Source organism: Gavialis gangeticus, unplaced genomic scaffold, assembly GCF_001723915.1.
Source record: "Gavialis gangeticus isolate Ggan-Ray unplaced genomic scaffold, GavGan_comp1, whole genome shotgun sequence".
NCBI classification, from domain to species: Eukaryota; Metazoa; Chordata; order Crocodylia; family Gavialidae; genus Gavialis; species Gavialis gangeticus.
The window spans coordinates 7,780,108-7,801,402 of NW_017729011.1; the positions used below are offsets into that span (position 1 = coordinate 7,780,108).

Consider the following 21,295-nt stretch of genomic DNA (forward strand, 5'->3'; position numbering starts at 1 on the left):
ATCATGCTAGTAAATTTCCCTGTTTGACAGTGATAATGGTTTTTAGTAGTAGCTGGCTCCCAGAGTCTAATAAGCATATAGTCCAGTAGGTTCCCAGTGGAAGATTTAGATAGGGGAGGAAATCCTCTCTTGTGATGGCTGTAAGACTAGCAAACGGTAAGGTGACAGTGCACACATCGTATGCATTCAGTCCTGACTAGGATTCATCTACATGACTGACCACTTGACTGACCTCTTTTTAAAGTAAATCCATGTGGTTTCCAACTTACTCTTATTCAGCGTTTAGATAAAGGCTCACTTTCTGATTTTTGCTGGTCACTTACATGGTCATTCAAGGCCATTTTGTCTATGATTTGCACACCTAGCTCAGACCTCCTGTTCCTATGTATATAATACTTCCTATATTGATAGCTCTGACACAAAGGAGCTCTCAACTCATTTCAAATGGCCAAATAAATATTTGAGACTGCAGACTGGAGAGCAAGTACGGTAGCACCTTGTCGTCTTCACAAAATTCTCAGTGGTTATCTGTCCCTTTTGTACTGATTTGGGGTTGAAGACTGGGAGGGTCATTTTGTTTCCTCAAGGGATTGTGTGTCTCAAAGATTTCATATTTCCTTTTGTCTTTGGGATTCTTTGGTCTGTTCTATAAACATTGTTGGGCATGGCTGTTGGTCATCAGTCGAACCCTGCAAGAAATATGTCTGAACACCTGGCAAATGACAACTATTGTACATAGTGATCCACAGACTAGAAGAGGTGTTCTCTATATCTTGCTAGCTTGTCACTGTTTTACCTTCCTTTTTTCCCTCTTAAGTGTATTGGTATGTGGGTTTTAGTGACCTCTTCCTATTAGTTTGCCTTTTTGCCCTTGCTGTGGTTAACTGTGAACAAGCAAACAGCCTCCCCAGTGAAAAAGAAAACTTTCTTGTCCTTTCTTTCTTTGCCTCTTTGGTAAGTAGCACCAAGCAAAGGACCAATGCCTCCTCTATTTCAGTTAAAAAAAAAAAAAAAGCAGGCTGTTTTTGCTTTGTGATTTTATATTGTGTGGCATCAGTATGATGTTAGTTGGTTGGTATTTAACAAGAAGGACTCTGGTACTGATACCAGAGAAATGAACATGAACTTCTCCAGAACTTGCATAATCTTGTTTGGACAAATGCAGGGATGTTTTGCAGCATCGCAGTAGGGATCTCCATCCTGCACTGCACCAAGTGAGGCTATGATGAGCATGATAAATTTAAGTACATTGTCAAGGGGTTTTGAGATGTGCTTTCAGAAATAAAAGACAAAATTCAACATCGGATTCTTCCACAGGCACTTTTGCACAGTGCTGGTCTTTTTTTTCCCCTCTGAATTGCCAGTAAATTAAGCCAGATCGGTACATTGTCCTCCATCCTGAGTTTCCCCACCTATTTTACTCAAGCTGTTCGTTATGTGTGGTTAAGATATTCGTGCAGTTTTAGTGTCCTGTGTTGCAGGCTTTACTTAGCGTCCTGTGGATACCGCAGCTAGACACATCAAAAAATGAAAGGAGTCACCAGCAGTGGTGATCCTCTCAAACAGTAATTCCTTTTTGAAACATGAGAATGTATCACCACCAACAGGTTAAATACTTCATTTGTTTCAGGGCAGGATGTTGCACAGTAATTGGAAGTCAATGCAAGATAACTGTATAAGACTGTTCTTTAAGTTTAGCTATTCTAAGCAAAACTAAAGAAGTATCTTTAATGATTGATCTGGCACATGGGTCATCTGAGCCCCTGTGATGTAGCATTCATCTATATCCTCTGCCTTGGTCTACTTTACTGTTATAATATTCTGCTTATTAATATCCTATTTTTGGAACATATATATTTAAAATTCCACCTGATCATTCTGCTGTACACTGTCCATCTCCTCCTTAAAGACAACATGATAGGACTTGGGGGCTTTATAGGACCAATATTTAACATGTATATGTATATAAAATTAGAACCAAAGTGTCTGTTAACTTCCTGCCTTAAGAAGTACAAGCCCCATCTCTGTTAAGTTCAGCTGTTTCTGAATTCCCTCTCTCTGTAGCGGCATACTATGCAATCACAAGTGTTGAATGGAGGGGAATCTGCCAAATGAAGGGCAGATCAAAATAAGCTCCTTTAAATGCTCAAGCTATTTCTTCAACAGAAAGATAAACTCTTGTTTGAGACGGACCGTATTTCCCTGGTTGCCCAGGCAGCTGGCATGTTCTCTGGGCTGAGCCATTTTTTCACTAGCGTCGCAGTAATCTGAATTCGCATTTGCAGGTTTGCATCCTCAGTTTAGAATAAATCTTTGCAGCATACTCCATAAATGCAATCTTTACCTGTCTCTGGAAAAGCCTTTGCCACGGGGCCCTGAAGGTGGCTTTCCTCAGAGAACTTTCACTGTGGGTGTACAGCATAATGAGGCATAAAGTCTTGGTACCATCTTGTGGCTTTTGGTTCACCTTTTTAATTTTTCTTTCGGTTCCGTTTTGATTCTTCAGTTGTTTTCCTTTAACTAGAAGACGGTGTCTCTGTGGCTTCTGCACTTTCTGAAGCTTGCCTGGGTTCCATCCAAGATGCACGCGGCCACCTGCATTCGATAGGACACAGCCTGTATGAGTCTCCTCCCGATGTCTCTTATGCGTTCTCTTCTCTTCTTTTTTTTCTCACTTTTTTTTTGTTTTTTTGTTTTTTGCATGTGCAGTTTTGTAAAGCAAACTCGAGGTACTGTATCTCGCAGCTCGTCAGTCTCCAGCGTAAATTCACCGTGAGTTGCTCTCTGTTACAATATTCAGTAAATGGATTTATGATATATATCGATATATTTATAAACCTCCCTATTCCTGACCTTCCTGATGCCTTCACCCTTCCCTTTTTTTTCAAAAGTCATTCACATCATTTTGGAAAAGCCTCCAGGCCAAGATATGGTGGAAAGGCTGGAAGGTGTGCCATATTGCCATAAAATATTTGTGATTTGGTCGTGAGCAACTCTGTAGTGTTTTGTACATTGAATGTGAATTTCTTCCACCTCCTTCCCTTTTTATTTCTCTGTTTTTCCCTTTATTCTTTGTCCTTTCCTTTCATCTTATTTTTCCTCCCTTTTCCTCTTACTCTGTTCACCTCCTTTCTACTGTTTTATGGCCAATCTTGTTCTCACTTTATATTTTTTTTCCTATAGCGTTACGCACTGGGCTAATGGCTTTGATGTTCCACCAGTGTTTGCACTTTTTGTTTGTATAAGAGAATGGGGCCTGCCGTGAGTGTGCTCTTTAAAAAGAAAGCTGGAGGAGGAGAACTTCAAAGGGACCTAGCTTCTGGAAATGGGGCCAGAGCAAGACAAAATTTGAACACTTTGCATAAATAACCTTGGGAAATTTGTAATAACAAGAGCATCAGTCAGTCATGTGCCCTCAGCCCTCTCCGGGCTTTGGGTTTAATGCTACGATATTGGACTGTATAAATGAAGCATTCAGCCAACTTTGCTATATCTTAGAAATTAGTAATACAGTGGGAGCCCTTCAACCATTCCACCCTCCTGCAACAAAAAAATCCCATCAGTCTCATTGTGAATCACAGGGTCCCTTTATAGCACAGGTGCAGGTTTGTAGAAAATGCCTTTGTTCCCCACTGAGTCATGCAGCAATGCTTGTCATTAATCCATCCAGTGCCTCTGCTCTGAGTTATATTTTATCACTGATGTTTTCTTTCTACTTTTATGCTTTTGGGAAGACAAGGAACTACAGTTTAAACATGCTAGGCCAGACCCTCTTAAGCACTATTACAGGGTTTGATGCACCTGAGGAATTGGAAAACAAGAAGCTGTCCTGTACCCACACTTCCTGATTCCCTGGGGGTCCATGCCTGTAAGACAGCTGTGGCCAGGTCTACACAAGTAGCATTTTACTAAAATATTGTACTGTTAGTGTGGGTTCATCTTATGCCACTAAAATTATACTTTTGCTGACATGGCTTATTCTAGTCCTCCTCCAATCCTGAGTAAAGTTGGTTACACAGTTCTGCAAGTACTGGGTATCACTAGGCCCATGCAAGAAGCCTTTTGCAGGCATGGCTGTGTCAGAGATTACATGTCCTTGCACTCTAACCAGCATGGTTATGCCAGCAAACACTTTGTAGTATAGAATTGGCCTTAGAGTAGATTGGTCTGTGTTTACTTATATGGCACTGGAGAATTCCCTCCGTGTATGGAGAAACTATGTTGGCACAAAGTTGGTGGAAAGGACTCTGCCCTCTCCTAAATCTTCCTGACATACCTTACGCTAGAACAGAAGGAGGAACAGATGGCAGAGAATGAGGTGAGGGGTCAGTGGATGGGCTGGAGCAAAGCAGTGCTATGCTACTCTAGAAGTGTACGTTGCTGTTTTCTTGGTAGGTATTAACAGAGCTTTCACTTAGCAAAATGCTTGATTGACCAAACAAATGTATTTGATCCTATAGGCACTTTTCACTGGGCATGTCTACATGAGATGCTAACTGTGCAGTAGCCTAATCACAGTGTGCAGTAGCATGCCGGACAAAAACCATGCTAATATGCTCCGGTGCAGTAGTATTAGGCTCTTGTGCAGTAAGCGTCAATAAAAACCCCAGTGCAGGCACTACTGTGCAGTACTGCAAGTTACTGCACATCAATTTAGTGCTTGGTTAACCAAGTACTAAACTTAACGAGCAGTAACTGCGGGACATTAATGAATGTGTAGACACACCCACTGACTGTGTTTAGTATTCAGGTTAGACCAATAGCATTCACTGGGTGTGTCTATACAAGATGCTACATTGCCATAGCAATGAGCTATTGTGCTGTAACTCGTTGCTATGGTGACATAGCGTGACCGGGCACAGACTGTGACCCCAGCACTACTGCACAGTAGCAGCTAAAAATAACAGTGTGACAATGGGACTGCCAGTTATTGTGCAGTCATTTAGTACTTCCTTAAGTACTTAATGCTTTAGCACTTGCTTAAATATTAAATGACTGCACAGTAACAACTGCATAGTCCAGTGCACTTGTAGATGTGCCCACTTTGATCTAACCCGTTAAGAGCCGGATTTCTATTTATTATATGTTCTCTTATACAATCTTTATATTATCATAGCAGTTGAGGATAAGGATGATTTTGGTTTCTATCGAAATATTGTATTTATTCGATTCCAAGACAACCCACCCCCATTTAACATATATAAATTTCCCATGCATAGAATCTAATTATGGGGGATCATCTTAAATTCAGAGTCACCTTGGATTTGGGTAAATATGGTATTTAAATTAAAACAACCACTGCAGTATCAATGCAGTTATATGAGTATAAAGATGCCTTTAACAGATGTAGTCTATTGCTCTTCCCTGAGGAACTTTTGATATTGGTATAGATACTTTTATATCAGAATAATTTCATCCACACTATGGGGAGTCTTACCTCTATAACTATACTGGAATAGTTAAAGGGTTCACTATTTTTGTGTGTGGACAAATCTGAGATCAGGTTTTATTTATGTAATGTGCTAACATTTTTTATTTTATAACCCAGGTTCATGTCAAATAAGATGTTTAACTACATAGTTAGACACCTAAATAAGATTTTTCTGAAGATGCTGAGCACCTGCATCTTCTGGTGAAGTCAGTGGCAGAGGTGGGTGTGCAGTCATCACATTTGAAAATGTTGGGTAAAGAGCACTTCTGCTAACCATACAGATATGACAGTACTAGTGAGAAAGGGCACTTTTGTAGTGGATTTATATACATACAGTATCTAAAAGAGAGAGACAGGGTAGCCATGTGTATATAGTGCAGTAAATAATGGAGCACTGTTGGAAGACCATACAGAAAATTATAGCCACTACTGTTTTGTGAATGATGGGACAAATTCTGTCCATGGCGGCAGGCAGTTCCCACCAACTTAAAGAAATGTTGGTTTTCCTGGATCAGTTACTTCCCTGCTTACAGTCCTAACACCATAGCGTGGCATCATCCATCCAGCTCATAAAAGAGTAAATACCTAGGAGGGAAGTAACGAAGTTTAAATATCCCATATGAAACCTGTTTCCTTGTTTACACCAAAGTGTTCTTCATCCATATCACTTACTTCACTGTGGATTCAAAATCTGTCTTCTGTTTTATCTCCATTCTCATAACAGAAGGGGCTTAGCTTCACGGTGCTAATGTGTCTTGTCTTAGTACTTATATCAGAAGCTATGAGTTCATACTGGGAGCTAAGCCATAACACAGTCTGGGCTGTACTATTGCTGCAGAATTGTTGAAATGTCTCACTGAGGTTATAGTATGAGTAATTTAGAGAAAACAACTCATTTGGAAGGAAATGCCATTTGATTGGATTTAGGAGGACTTCTAGGTACTTAGTGGTTCAATGTGTTTAAGCTAGATGTAGGTTTTTGTTTAATCAGGTTTAATACACTTGCATTTTGTTTAAAAAAAAACAAACAAACTAAGCAACAGCATTTTTCACTCTTCTAATTTTTTGCTGAATATATAATTACTGTTCACAGTTCATAACATTGGTACCAGAATCCTGAGGTCTAAAAGAAGTTCTATTAACTAGTGGCATCATGTAATGCCATGGAAGTTAATAAATATTTTTCTGGAAATTTCTCAAGACTAGAAGTTGCTAAAAGTAAAAGTCTTTTAAAAGTTTCCAGTCTGTAATCAAAGGATTCAGTTTAATAAACTAATAAGGTGTGGTATGCCTGATTGGCTATTTTATTGGCTTCAAAAAATGTGCAATTTTTATTGAAACTAAATTTCCATGGATTACAACAGAATTTTTGCTTGAGCAAAAGCTTCAGGCGTCAGCACCAAGTGATTGTACTGCCTCTTTGGCTGTCCGAGATCTAAATAAATCGATGATGGCACCATTCTTTTTGATGTTTCAGGTGCTAAAAATGTGCATTGCAAAAGCTATTACTAGTAGAATCCCTGGGATATTTCAGTGAATTGGTAATGAATTATCAGAGTTTTCCTTTCTAGTTTCCCAGGTCATATACAGCTCAGCTCTGCAGTGACCCAAAACTATCACCAGCACAAGGCTGTTCACTTCAGTAGCTTGCATGAAATGCATTAACACTTTGCTTCCTTTTCCAAGTAGGCAGGTGTCAATATGAGATGGATTGGATTGCCTCATAGGTCTTTGTTTTAATCTTCTCCCACACTGGGACAATGAAGTACTACAGGATATCAGCCCTTATTCTAATAAATTAGTTGGCTGCATCTAATCATCCAGTGACCGTAATATAAGAATTAAATGCCTTTCAGCCAATTGCTCCAGGCACAAGCTGCTCGAATACCCTCCAGCTATCCCAGAGCCTTTCTCTGCCTGGATGGAGTCAGGAGAGAGCGCAGCAGAATATTCACTATTTAACAGATTCATCAGAGTTACCTCAGCTGACCTCTTACTGCTCAGCTGATTCATCACAATACCTACCTTTTATGAAAATCCTCTATCAAACTGGCACAAGTGCTCACATTTGTTGGCAGGTTTAGCTCTGTTGGAAGGCAGTGTAGGGGAGCCAGCATTTGGTATTTAGATGGATGTCTCCAGCTTCCAGAAATATCAGCAAAGTTGATACCTTTCACCAGCACTACAATCATAGTCCTTTTTTATTTTTTTTCAAAAGAAATGAGATGGAATTTCTATATGAGAATAATCATAATGAAAAGTTAGAGTGCCAATTTTATAGCATCTTATTGATCTGGGAAGTTGATATCAGTTACAAATGTAAAGCCATTTCATAATTCAGTGATAAGCATCCAAATGTTGTGCTTCTACTTTGAACAAATATTCTATTAGAATTCAAGCTGGTCAAAGGTTAGAATTTCCATAGCCCAGGTTATTACAGGATGTAAAAATACCATATTTTCTTGAAAACACATACCCCAGAATATAATACACACCTTGTTTTGAAATGCAGAGAGAAAAAAAAATCTTTCCTTGTAATAAGTAACTGAGTAGCAGCAGCTAGGGAGCTGAGCCTGCTCATTGTTCTTCCCCCTGTGGATCGCTGCAGGTGTTACTTTTTTGGTTTCATCTAGTAAGTGGCAGAAACTGCTTTCATCATATTTCTTGCATATAATGCACATCACAGTTTCCAATAGCTGAGGGTTTTTTAGAAAAAAGGTATGTGTTGTGTATGGGAGAAGATTTTTTTTTCATTTTTTTTTTCAACTGTAACAAAAAGTTAAAGTATCACAATTTTTCACAGAAGAGATATGCCATTATTAGAGAAGCTATAATTCTATTATGATAATAGCCACATTACATCTCACGTGATGATGCATGATAATGGTGCTCCATGATGCAACGTGATCGTTTAGCCATCTGGGAGACTACCATACGTCACAGGAGAAATAATTTAATCAAGGAGTCCAGTCCATAGACGAGAAAATGGGCATATAAAATACCCAACCACAGCTCTCAAGAAGCAGGTCAAAATCTGAAACAGAGATTCATATCTGACTGTCCTGAAACAAGGTGTTATAGTTTGCTTTGACTAAGCACAATGCATTAGTTAGGTCAGCCCTAGCAAAGCTAATTAGTTTTTTCCTAATACAACTTGAAGTCTGCAGCAAAATCTAAATCAGAAAATCATTTTTATTTCAGTTGTGTGGGCATAGCATTTTATGTTGCAAACAATGCTTCAGCAAAAAAATTCCATACCAGCTCCAGTCAGAAAATAGTTAACTACCACCGCTAGAGTCTGATATATATTGGATCAAATTCTGAACTCCTTCCTCAGCATTTATTTTGTCTTTATTTAAATGAAAATCCTAAAGACTTGAGAGCATATTTTTAAAGTTTTTATTTATATAATATATTAAAATAGTTTTGGGAAGTAATGTGTGAATATTTAAATGAAGTGTTCTAAATTAGCCTGATTAAAATTCCCTAGCTGATAAAGAAGTTGTTTATACTTAAATTTACTCAAAAATGCACCCTATTTTCTTGACTAATCTAGGCTGATTAGTTAAGGTTTTATTTATAAGATTTATAGTTTTTTAATGAGAAAATACAGATTCTCTAGTTAGGAAACCAGTATACTAAAAAAACCCTATCAGTACGCTATTTGTCTTAAATGACCATTTACCTCAATTGGTTAGACTAGAGCATGGTGGTGATAACACCAAGGTTGCAGGTTTAATTCCCTGGATGGACTAGATGATCTCTTGAGGTCCCCTCTAGCCTTACTTCTCTATGAGACTGATGCAGTGTAAGTTGTGTATATAATAAAGCTGAGAAATACAACATTTGTGCATTGGTTTATTATCTGGTATGTTAAGTGTCTTATCCCAAGCAATAGTACCAATATCTACCTTGATATGTCAGGCCTGAGAAGAATTTCAACTGTTGTGTAGGTAGGCAACAGGGAGAAACTATTTTTTCTTGTTTCTTTCTTTTTTTTCCCTAAGAGAAATTAAACTCAGAGTACATAGATGATGTTCTCCCTAGTACACACCAACAACAGATTATGGGCCATGGATTGGAGGTGGTCAGCACAAGTTTTCCTGATAGTCTTCAGGACAGAGTATTTTGAGAACCAAACTATCCATCCTGGAGCTCTGGAAAGGAGGTGGATACTTATCTGCAAAGATGTCTGAAGAATGATCAATAAAGAGAGCCATGGTTTAAAGAATGAAATCAACAGTACCAACAAAAGGCATACAATCCAAAGGCTTATGGTTGTACCCCTTATTATAAAGGATTTACACTCACTTCAGACCTGACACAGAAATATTGTACTGTGCTGCTATGTGCCATATTTAGTATTCTAAAGAGATCTGTGGTTGTGCTGTTACCTTTGAGTAATTGAAAACTGAACTTGGTAGAAAAGTGGGGAATGCATTATAGAGAATAATCTCATTATAGCTGCATTTCTCTGATCTCTTCTAAAATTTTTGTGTACAGCACACATGAACTCTCCCCTCCTATGCATGTAGTTAAATAATACTGTTTTCTCTTAAGTGATGCCCTTGTGATACCATTAATAATGCTGGTGAGTATGTTCAAAAGCTCCTTGCTCCAAAGAAATTACAGCAGCAGAGAAGAAGCTATTGAATGTGTTCGTGTTCCAGTTACTGTGAGAACTTGTAGAAAGCAAGAGTCAGCTAAATTTAATTGGACAAGCAGAGTACATGTTCCCTCCAGTTGCTGCAGCTTTCGCTCTGAAAATCCCTAAATATTGTCTCCGGAAAAATCAAGCTGTTCTATTGCTTTACTTCCATTTTTCAGACAAGACTGTGCACACCATGAATTGCTCTTGTTGTTCTTAGATAGTTTGGATATGATAATTAGCTGAAGGCATGCTTTAATTCTGTGGATTTTGTCTTTACTACAGTTTGTATCTCTTTGTCCTCTTTTTTTTTTTTTATTTAACAAAAGTGTAATCATTACTTGCAAACATCACTGCAGACTAATTCTCTTGCTCCTTCTCCTTGGCTTATTAGTGGCTGGGAAAGCTCTTTTTTTTGTTGTTTTTGGAGTGTCACCCTGTACTAAATGTGTCACTGTTACTGTTGTGATGTTAGTATTTATAGATTCTGCAAAGCTTGGTGAGTCTGTAATTTTGCTGTCTGTGTTAAGGAAGCAAATTTTGCAAAATAGGCTTCATTAATATGCAAATTACTGTGCTCCTATAGGACCCCCTCAGTAGTGTGTGCGCTTAGCAGCAGCTTCAGCTTTCACTTATGTGTAGTCCAGTAACAATAGAGCACTGCACCTCTGAGATAATTGCATTTTTAAATGGCTAATTTGTGGTCTTAACATGTGAAAAACAAGTAATACAGATGTTTCCAGGGCAAATGCTTCCTGCACTGGTAGGTCAATGGCCAAGAACTGACAAAAGAAGTTTTTTTATCAGAAGAAGCAGTCCTTGCTCCACAGGCCTCAAAAGATAACTATTATCACCCAAACAAGAGCAAGTTTAGTGCACACAGTAAGGAAAAACTGATTGTGTACAAGCATACCCCAAATCACAACCAGACCTTATTTTCCCTGAGCTTGAGCATCAAGGGTGAAAATTTTTCCCTACCACAACCCAGTCTACAGGCTCACAACAGTACTAGATGCCTCTAGATGAGCAGCACAGACGAATGAGCCCCTTGGAGAGTTCTGAGAGCTGGGGAATGCTTACACAGGCACTGCGTGGATTTTAGGTGGTGAAAATAGTGGGTGGGCTTTCCATGCTTTCCTTTAGTTCCCTTTAAAAGCTTCTAAAAAGTGCAGTAAGCTAATCTGAAATTAGCTCTTGGGCCGTGCTCTCTACACAGTAGACAGCTGCGAGAACAGGAAACTTGGTATTTGAACACAGGTGTGCTATTTCTGATTTTGGACTTAAATCAGATTCCTCTACATCTGCTTGAATGCCCTCCTCCCATCCTTTGTGAGCATTTAGGAACATTTTGGCCTCTTTAGCAAAAGCAGCCAACAGCACCCTGAGTAAAATGAAGGAACATGGCAGATATCTAAAATAGAAAGCATTTTGGACAGTTCCCATGATATGACATGACATCCTCTGAATGTTGCTTCCCGACGGGCCCAAGAAGGATGACAAATCCTGCCAATCTCGATCGGCGAGCATAACCTCACCGCTGGTTTCTTCTGTCACTAAAGGAAACTGGAACGAATGTTGTTATTTTTTTAGAGAGTCTGTTTTCCAGGCTCTACTGCCTCTTCCAATGTTGAGCAAACCTTGCAGATTTACCATCCCCTTTCTGGGTTCATCTGCCTGTTGGGACTCACTAGGACTGACTGCTAGCTTGGTGCCCTAAACAGGAAGAGCTTATGGAGTAATACATAAGGGTGGGGAGGGGAGAGGGGTTTTGTGTGTGGAGAATCCTAGGATGAGCTCTGTTCTCATTTAAACTATTGTATATCCAGGATAAAGTCTTTGAAGTCAGTGAGGTTACCTTGGCTTTACATTGATGTAAATGAGAATTTGACTCAGTTTTTTAGTATGTCTCTAAAGGAAAGAGAGCAATAGGAATAAAAACTTCTCCTTGTCTAGTTGGTTAGGCAGAATCCTTATTAGCATATCACGATCAGAAGCCAGCATCTTAAATGGTGCCTTAAGTGGCTAAAAACCAAGGCATCAAGGTAGTGTCAGTGGAGAAGATCTTTTCTTACTTTTAAGAGGGAAGAATGGGATAAGTCTCAGGGGCCTGGGGGAGGAGCAGTAAAGAAGCTGTCATCCAATCTGTGGGCATGCGTGTAACTCTTCAGATTCCTGTCATTTCTAACAGGTGTGTTGAATAGTTTTTCCTTTTCATTTACGCCTTTGCACAACCATACACCGATGGGACAGTTCAGCTCGTCTGAGATGCTTGAGTGACCCTTTCCCAGTTTAAATAGGAAGGTAATAGTGTCAGAGCATTTGGGAAAGGGTTCTCACCCGTGGATTTTACTTCTTACCTCTTCACCACCAAAATCTATTGAGCTTCAGGTTGAATTATGTAAGGAAATCATTCACCCAGGCTTTTTCTAGCAAAGAGGGGCAAGCTTTTGGTTGAGGGTGTAGTCTGGATTACTTAGAAAGTTATAACTGTTGTTTAGGATTTTTATGAGCAGTGGTTTTAATTATGCAATTGTACACATGATTAGAACATAAATAAATTAGTACAAAAGCTCTGTTAAGTAGTGCTGTTCATGTGTGGGGATGGACCAGCAGTCTGTGTATCCCACTGGCTTTATCGTCTCATGTGTTTTTCTGCCAGTCATTCTATCCTCATTCCTCTGTTTTCTTTGGCTCAACCCTATAGTTCCCTATTTCAGGTGAAAAAAATCTCCATTTTATTAAATTTATTTTAGAGAGGTGGAGTAAAACCTGGTCCTAACTAGCTACTGATATTTGTTTTTTCCTCCTCTGTTCTGCAGCAAGCAGCAGAACTCCTCCAAATCCAAGTCTGTTTGGGAACAGAGGACCAGCCAGATCCGAATGCACAATTTCCGAGCCAGCTGCGAGGCACTGTACAATGAGCTCGACCCAGAGGAGCGGGTGCGCTATGCCACCACCCTACACATCCGACCAGACATGAAAACTCATTTGGATCGGCCTCTGGTGGTAGAGCCAAGGACTGAAGGTCGGAACAATGTCAATAAGCTAAGCCCTGGAGATGTTCAGGAGATTGAGCAGACCAAGACCATCTCTGCTGAGTGTGCAGAAGCTCCACGGAAACATCACCGGCATCGGGAGAAAGACAAGACAGGAGAGCAAGAGAAGAGTGACATGACCAAGGATGAGAACGGGGAATCTGGCACAAACAACAAAGAGGAACGACAGAGGCAACACAGGAGCCGCAGCAAAGAAGCGGAGGGGAGTAGCAAGGAAGGGAAAATTGAGCGCAGCAGAGGCCAGGAAGGGGGGAAGAGGCATCATCGTCGTGGGTCAGTGGAGGAAGGGGCCGAGAAGGAGCACCGGAGGCATCGGACTCACCGGCACTCAGCCGAGCGGCAAGGCAAGGAAGGCAACGGAACAATCAATGGTGCCAGAACGGAGCGGCGTTCACGTCACCGAGGAGGGTCAAGATCGGGGAATCGAGAAGGAGATCCAGGCTCGAAAGGAGAGAATGGGGAAGAGCCTCACAGACGGCACAGATTCCGGAACAGAGCTCTGTCAACCTACGACCCAGCGGAGAAGGAGAATGGGGAAAAAGAAGGAGAAGTTGGGGAAAAGGATCATAGGAACCATCAGCCAAAGTAAGTCAGCACTGCTCTTGTCGGTGTGCCACCTGTGGGGGAGGAAATCCCCAAATACATCCGAGCAAAGAACATCCTCGCCTTTTAAATGTTCCCTGTGGTTACCATTAAAATACACTGTACCATCCCCACGTATTGACAGTAGCAATGTCAGCTAAAGATTACTGAAGGAAAACAGCTTTAAAATATGGTGTGAGCTTAACTGGCCAATGCAGTCTTAAAGATGTCTTGTGCCAAAATACTCCTGATTCAGCCCCACACGGTCCTTGTCTGTAGTAGGCGGCTCTAGGCTCCCTAGCAGAGTGCTGTTGTGACCCTGCTCTTTGGCAGACTTACCACCATACAACACACATAACAAGTATTGCAACAGCAGAATGAATTGAGCATAGTAGCTTTTCACTGTGTTTTGGACTATTCTTATTGTAAGGTTTATTGGGATAGTTTTGGTTTTGTTTTCCAGCTTATGGTTTTGTAGGGCTTTTATCATTTATAAGTAGGTCTTAAAAAGTATTTTACTTTTAAGTAAAATACTTATTTTAAGTTTTACTTCTGGATTTCAGAATCATTTATTCCCATTTTACAGAGGCAGAAACAGTTTCTGAGGTCTGATTAGTTAATGTTTGCAAAATACTTGGAGACTGGCAAGCAAGGTACTTCACTATGTACCTGCAAATTATTGCACTTCAATGGTGACAGAGGAAGAAAACATTTTAAAAGAATGTGAAAATCCAACACAATCCTTGAGGAATGGGATACTAGTTATACTTAACCCTTAGAGTGCTACTAGGTTTCCAGATTGTCTTTTGATGGGGTGCATAGAAGGATGGGCATATTCAGAGTGCCAGTTTCTAGGCTTTTTTCCTGGCAGTTGCACATGGATTGTAGTAAGATCTGCTAGATCTCTCCAGTGCAGGGGTGGGCAAAATGTGGCCCGCGAGCCGGATGCGGCCTGCAAGGCCATTCTATCTGGCCCGCGGGACCCTAAAAATTTAGAAAATTAATAGCTACCTGCCCCTGGCTACCTGTTATGCGGCCCTTGATGGCTTGCCAAAACTCAGTAAGCGGCCCTCCACCTGAAATAATTGCCGGCCCCTGCTCCAGTGTGTAGTGAAGGACTGTACACACTGGGATGGAGTTGTGGTTCCATTTTTCTATTCCTCCAGTGTTCCCCCAAGGGAGCAGAGAGGGACTAGAAATGTACCTGGGTCTTATACTGACCCATAATGTTGTTGGGACCTTTAGTTAAAGCACCCACACCACCGTTTTTCAGCAGAGGGGTGCTGATACTTGTGACGCTGGAGTCTGCTGGGTCACAATAATTACCATGCTGATTCAATTAATTAAGTCTGCCCCAACGTGCTGTAATTACAGCACATCAGAGCAGCCTCAGTATACATATATAGGTGCCCCACTGTAGTACTTTAAATACAAAGTAATCTCTACCATGTCCCTTCTGTAGAAACTTCTGATTTATCCTAGTGACCTAAGACCAGAATCTGTCCTTGCATGTCTGTTGTATCCAGACAGGCTTCATGCCCTGTCTTATTTTACTGCATTGTCATGATAGTGATGTGCATTTCCATGGTACTTTATAAATTAACTTAACTTCATAAATTAACTTAGTTGAAGCTCAGTATATGAGAGTAAGCAGCAAATACATATTATCTTGACTCCATCAGATTCTGATATCTCAGATTCTTTATGGGTACCTTACAGAGGGATTAAAAGACATGTGATTGATTGGCTGGGCATTTATGCCTCCCTCAAGCTTTCACAGTTTACCATATAAACATGTTATAGCACTTATGGAGCCCATGTGGTTTTGAGCTTGCAGTAGAAATCTCTGCAGGCACTGACTTCTTTACAAAGGCAGTAGCTACAGTTTCAGCATTAACCATTTCTTCAGCCTTTTCTCTCTAACTGTTTTTGACACATTGGAAATAACCCAAGAAATATCCCAAGCACAAATGTCTCTTGTGGTGCTAATTAACAACATAAGGGAGCACCAGTGGGAGAAAGGGGGGAAACTTCCATAGACTGGCTGAGGCTTGAACTTGCTTCCTCCCCCCAGGGTGAACATACTTAATTTTTATCATTCCCTGGGAATAAATATAGATGTTGGCTCCTAAAATCCTCTTGATCCTTGACTGTAACAGGTTAGAGATTTTTTAATATCCCTGAATTCTGAAAGTTAATTTGAGAGTCACTTAGAGCATATGACAAATAAATCAGCATGGCTTATTGGAAAGCATTTTCATGTGTAATGCTTCTATGACAGTGTAGTACTGAGTGAATAAAGCTCTGTAAGAAGTCAGACACTAAAACACAATCCCTTTCTGCTTGGTATTTAGTCAACAATTAAAGTAGTGGGAATCTAAGTGTTCTGCCTAACTTTCACTAAAAAAAAGTTTCTGCAGCCCAGTCCTGTTCCCAATGAAGTCATTTGCAAACCTCCCATTGATTTTAATAGGGAAAGGATGAGCCCATTATGTCCAGAGCTATTAGTTGGCATGCTGTGGGTACCACATTCATTTATATAGTCAATATATTGTTATCTCAGGGGCAGCAAGTGAGTGCACAAACAAAATTTATGATGTTATGTTTAACTGTTATTGGAGTGAATGGGAAAATTAATAACCATGACACATTTAGAATATTTAATAGAAAAATAGGGATAGAAGACAGAATTGCCTTTACAGCTCTAATAATGTAATTTTAAAGGCTGCGAATCATCGGCATGGGATGTATCTCACCAAATGAAATGGTTAACAGAGGTGAATTGATGTATTAATCTTACTGTTGCACCTTTTATTCAAATGGATCCCAAAACACTTAACACATTTCATAGATTAATCGTTCACATAGGGATCACTGTGTTTCTCATTGAAATACAGCCATTTCTGAAGTGCAATGCAATAGCTATTTAGCTGCATATAGTAATGTTATACAACAGTTTAAGATTGGAAATGCGGCATGTCATATGAGACTTCAGGGAGAATATAGGGGAGATGAAGGTAAACACCTAATCCAGAATGTGGCTGATAAAAGAGACTAATGTTACTACAGCTGTATAAGAGTCATGGGATCCCCACCTCATGGGACCTCAGTTTTATGTCTCAAAAAATGGGGTTTCCAGTTGCGTATAGCCTCTTCACATCATGTATAGATGTTGGCACAGTAGAGTGAAAAAGTCGCTTCCATTATACTACCTGCAGTCTGTAGGTTTTCCATAAAGGTCTCCCATTTAGAAATGCCTTGGTTTTGAATAGGTTTATAATCACTATTCTTCTTTCTCAGGGAAAACCAGTGTGAGATCGAGGCTGGGGCGAGTGTCAGTGTCGTCCCGGTGCAAACCCTGCCCAGCACATACCTGCAGAAAGTGCCTGAACAGCCAGAAGATGCTGACAATCAGAAGAATGTGACTCGGATGACTCAGCCACCGCTGGACAAAACCACCACTGTGAACATCCCCGTTACCATCACTGCACCACCGGGGGAGACCACCGTCATACCAAGTAAGTGTCTTTAAGGGCCTCTCAGCCCCAAGGAAAGTTGCAGACAGAAGTCTATATTTCCCAAAGAATTCTGCCAAGTGGAAGCTGAGCTCTTTTGAAAATACGAACGTATATGGCCATATAATAGAGCAAAGGACCTTGGACTAATTTAAGTTGTAATAACAAACTTGATGTTCCTAGTGTGTATTTCCTTCCTTGCAATACACTTGGGCAGAGGAGTTGTCTTTCTTTCTACTTTTTTTATCTTTTTTTTATTTTTTAAACCAGGCTAAATCTCTAGAATGAGATGAAAGAGATAGCGACAAAAAAGGAGAGAGGGGAGAAATGGCCTAGAGAAATGTCATGTCAAGTCTGCTTCTGGTTTCTGATGTCATTGGGTAACAGCTTTGTGTCATTCTTAGTTCTGAATTGTCTGAGGAGAAAGTCCCTGGCTTCTGCATGAAAGAGGAGATTTTTTTTTACTTTTTCTCCTTTAAAACCAGGCTTTCCTAAGCAGCTCATGGATGATGAGAGACCTGTTCAAACATTGAGCATGTTTGCTCTTCAGAGTGCACCTGCCAGTGCCCAGAAGCTGAAATACTAAGGTTTTTTCCAGCGTTTAGATGAGGGGAGAGGTAATGAAGTCTTCTTGGTTCTCTTCACAGCTCTGAGTCTTGCTTGGTGTGTTTGGTTTATCGTGGACAGTTCACTTGGGGCCTGATCTTCAGAAGTTTTGAATGTTCACAACTCCTGTTGAAGTCAGTAGGTGCCTTGGTGATGCTCATCGCTTCTGGAAATCTGGCCCTTTGACCTGTTAAAGCCTCTGAGTGAAAACTAAGAAAAATGCTTGCTTTTTAGCTATGTCATGAGCCTTATTTTATTAACGTTTGTCAAAGGCTTTGAGAACACCCGAGTGCTACCGTATGTTATTAAGATTAATACACCATTTCACCCATTAGAAGTAAATAAGATTAGCCCCATGCGGATGCATCTCTATCAGGAGTATTAAAATGGTTAGAGCATTTGTCTCTGGAGCAGCAGCAACTTTAAACTGGTAAAACTGCGTACCAGAAGAGTTTGGTTTATCCAAAACAAGTGTTTGTGGGAAGTTGTGAGCAGTTTGATTAAAGGTTGTCACTAAATGTGTTCTAATTAACAAGGACTCTTGTGACATGTCTATACTCCTTCATTATGACTCATATGAATGGGAAATTGGTGGTTAGTTCTTTGCCTTGTGGACTGATACCCTGGATATGTCCACTAAACACCCTTGCTGAAGAAGGTGAGAAGGTTCCTTCCACTAATACTCTAAATATACCTTCTTCTTTGTCTTGTTTACTTTTTTTTACATAATACCAGGTCCCATTCATTCCTCCCCTCAGTGTATAGAGGATGAAATCCTCACCTAAAAAATACCTGTGGCATGGGACTGGGCCAGGGATAGAAAGGGATGTTTTGGTGGCATGGCTGAAGAGGCCAAAGGAGGATCTGTGAGAAGGGAGGAATGATCAAAAATACAAGTACATACTGGGCGACACTTAACTGGATGGCAACACTGCAGAAAATGATCTGAAAGTTTTAGTAGATCAGACTCAATATGAGTCTGCAGTGTGATGCAGCCACACAAAGGACAAGTGCTGCTTTGGGATGCATCAGTAGAGCATTAAATGGAAGACATGGGAAGCAGTGGTGCATCTCTACTCAGCACTGATTAGACGTCATCTGCAGTATTGTGTACATATTTGGGGTTCACATTTTAACAGGGACCTGAAAAAGAGCGGCTCCAGAACTGGTCAACAGAAATGATAAAGGGCTTGAAAGGCAAGTCATACCAGGAGAAGCTGAAGGAAATAGGCATGTCCAGCTTGTGGAAAATGTGCTTCAGAAAGGATATGATAGCAGTCTTTAAATACCTGAAGGTCTGCCCTAAAGAAGAGAACAACACCTTTTCTGTCACTGCAGAGAGTAGGACAGTGATCAATGGCTTGAAGTCACAGCAAAGTAGTTTTAGATGGGAAACCTTCACTATTAGAAGAGTGAGGCAGTGGAATAGATTGCACAGGGAAGCTGTTGAATCTCCAGCATTGGAGGTATATAGGCAGGGGTTGGACAGACATTGGTCAGAGATGATGTCGGCATAGCTATGCCTGTGTTCTACTATAGGTATTTCCTATGCTTCTGGGCTTTGCTGTTTGCCTCATGGGGCTGGGGTGGAATTTTTTTCCCCCCTAGCTGCTACATTTTCCTCAGTAACATTGGGTGTTGACTGCAGCCAAGACTGAGAATTTTGAGTTGGGTGTACCAGAGTTCCTGCTAGGACTTAAACTCAGAGATTCCTGCCTAGAAGGTCTTGATTAGACCAAATGCCATATTTGGGGCCAGGTAAGATTTTTACACCCTGGCCAGATTGGTATAGACCATGGGGGCTTTTGCCTTCCTCAGTAGTCTTCTTCCAGGGATCTCTGCATATTTTAACAACCCTTGCAGCATCAGGAGGTTGGCCACCATGGTCCCTCTGCTTTACCAATGGCAGATTAGGGTGTTATGTCTTGTGTTGTGTTTGGGTTGACTGTATAGTTTTGCTAGGAGAGCGGACAATGGATTTGTATGAGATGGTTTGGAGAGGGGTGATTCAGGCAGGGGTTTGGACCAGATGACCGCTAGAGATCCCTTCCAACCCTATTTCTCTGTGATTTCCTTAAGTCCTAGTAACTGGGAGAAGCTCCTAGAACAGCTGCAAAGTTTGCTAGCAGAAGCTGATCTGAAAACCAGGAGGTGAAAATTTAGGAGACGTGGCTCAGACCTGGCATCTTTGCTGATACTTTTTCCTCTTTATGCTTTTGGCCATATGAGATTTTTAACACTATTACTGTATTCTGATACCACTGCCTATCAGTCACAATTTACCAGAGTCTGACTTTCCTTGCAACTCTGCCATATATGTAACCTGAGAAATAGGAAAGAATTTTTTTTTTTTCAAAAAGTATCGAGCCATTCTTTTTCACTCATACTGACCTATCATTTTTTGGGGAAAAGAAAAGTTTAATGAACAATAGTAAATGCCACTGCTGGATCCTCATAAAGAGAATGGACTTTTGGACATCTGAACTGTCTACACAACTTCTATTTATCTAAGAGAAGAACCTGAAGCAGGGGCTAGTTTGCATGTCAAATACGGGGTATCATGGTTCAGTAAATGTATTAAAAACTGTTCAGGGATACATTTAAGTTGTAAATTAGAAGTTTTTTAATCCTCAGAGCAGTGAGGTTTGGGAACAGTTTCACAAAGTGTAGGGGGCGGAGCACTTAACTAGCTTAAGATGGAGCTTGATCAGTCTATAAATGGGATATAATATGATACAGTTGCCTGTGAAAGCAAGGGATTGGATTCAGTGGGCATGTCTACATGTACAAATGCTGTGGGGTGGATAAATTATTATGGAGTAAACCCACCTTAGGCAGGTGTCTACACGTGCGGGGATGATTTGCTGCTCCTGGCTGCAATCTGCTCCCAACCCCTCCAGCCCTTCCCTGGTCGCCTGCAGCAGCCAGGGAGAGCTCTAGGCTCCCCCTAAGTGCTACCCCAGGGGCTGGCAGGGAGCATGGGTCCAGGACACAGCTGCTTCCTGGTCAGGGCTGGGAGATTGCTCCATGCCCCCAGGAGCTGCCTGATGCCACTGGAGCCTGGGTGGGGACAGTGCCCTCCTGACCTTGGCTCTTTGATTGGAGACAGGGGCTTGGAAAGAACTGCAAGGGAGGGACAGATCCCAGCCCCCTGCCCCGATCTGCCAGTGGTGCAGCTAGCAGTGAGGCCCCAGCTGGCCAGTTGGGGCACAGGACTGGGACCTGTCCCTGACCAAGACAGTTCCTGGCCAGCCCTGGGCTGTGCGGGGGAGTGTACACGTGCAGCCCAGAGCTGGCTGGGAACTGCCCAAAATGGGACAGTCCCCAGCCACTTCCAGGCTGCATATGTAGATTTCCCCATGCAGCCCAGGGCTGGCCAGTCAGGGGCAGGTCCTAGTCAGCTCCAGGCTGGGCCGGAAGCTTTCACAGTGCAGGGGCAATCATCTCCCAGCCCCTG

The 21,295-nt window shown here is 41.2% G+C and overlaps 1 protein-coding gene across 4 annotated transcripts in view; it reads left to right on the forward strand.

The window, feature by feature from the left end:
• CACNA1B (calcium voltage-gated channel subunit alpha1 B) overlaps positions 1-21,295 on the forward strand; it is a 644,201-nt gene that overhangs the window by 489,409 nt on the left and 133,497 nt on the right. For 2 of the 4 annotated variants that reach the window (XM_019510481.1, XM_019510483.1), the window contains exons 18-20: positions 2,710-2,772; positions 12,899-13,720; positions 17,018-17,235. In XM_019510481.1, the coding sequence (XP_019366026.1) occupies positions 2,710-2,772; positions 12,899-13,720; positions 17,018-17,235 (1,103 nt within the window). The remainder of the gene's footprint in view (positions 1-2,709; positions 2,773-12,898; positions 13,721-17,017; positions 17,236-21,295) is intronic. The other 2 variants (XM_019510484.1, XM_019510482.1) reach the window with 1 other exon arrangement.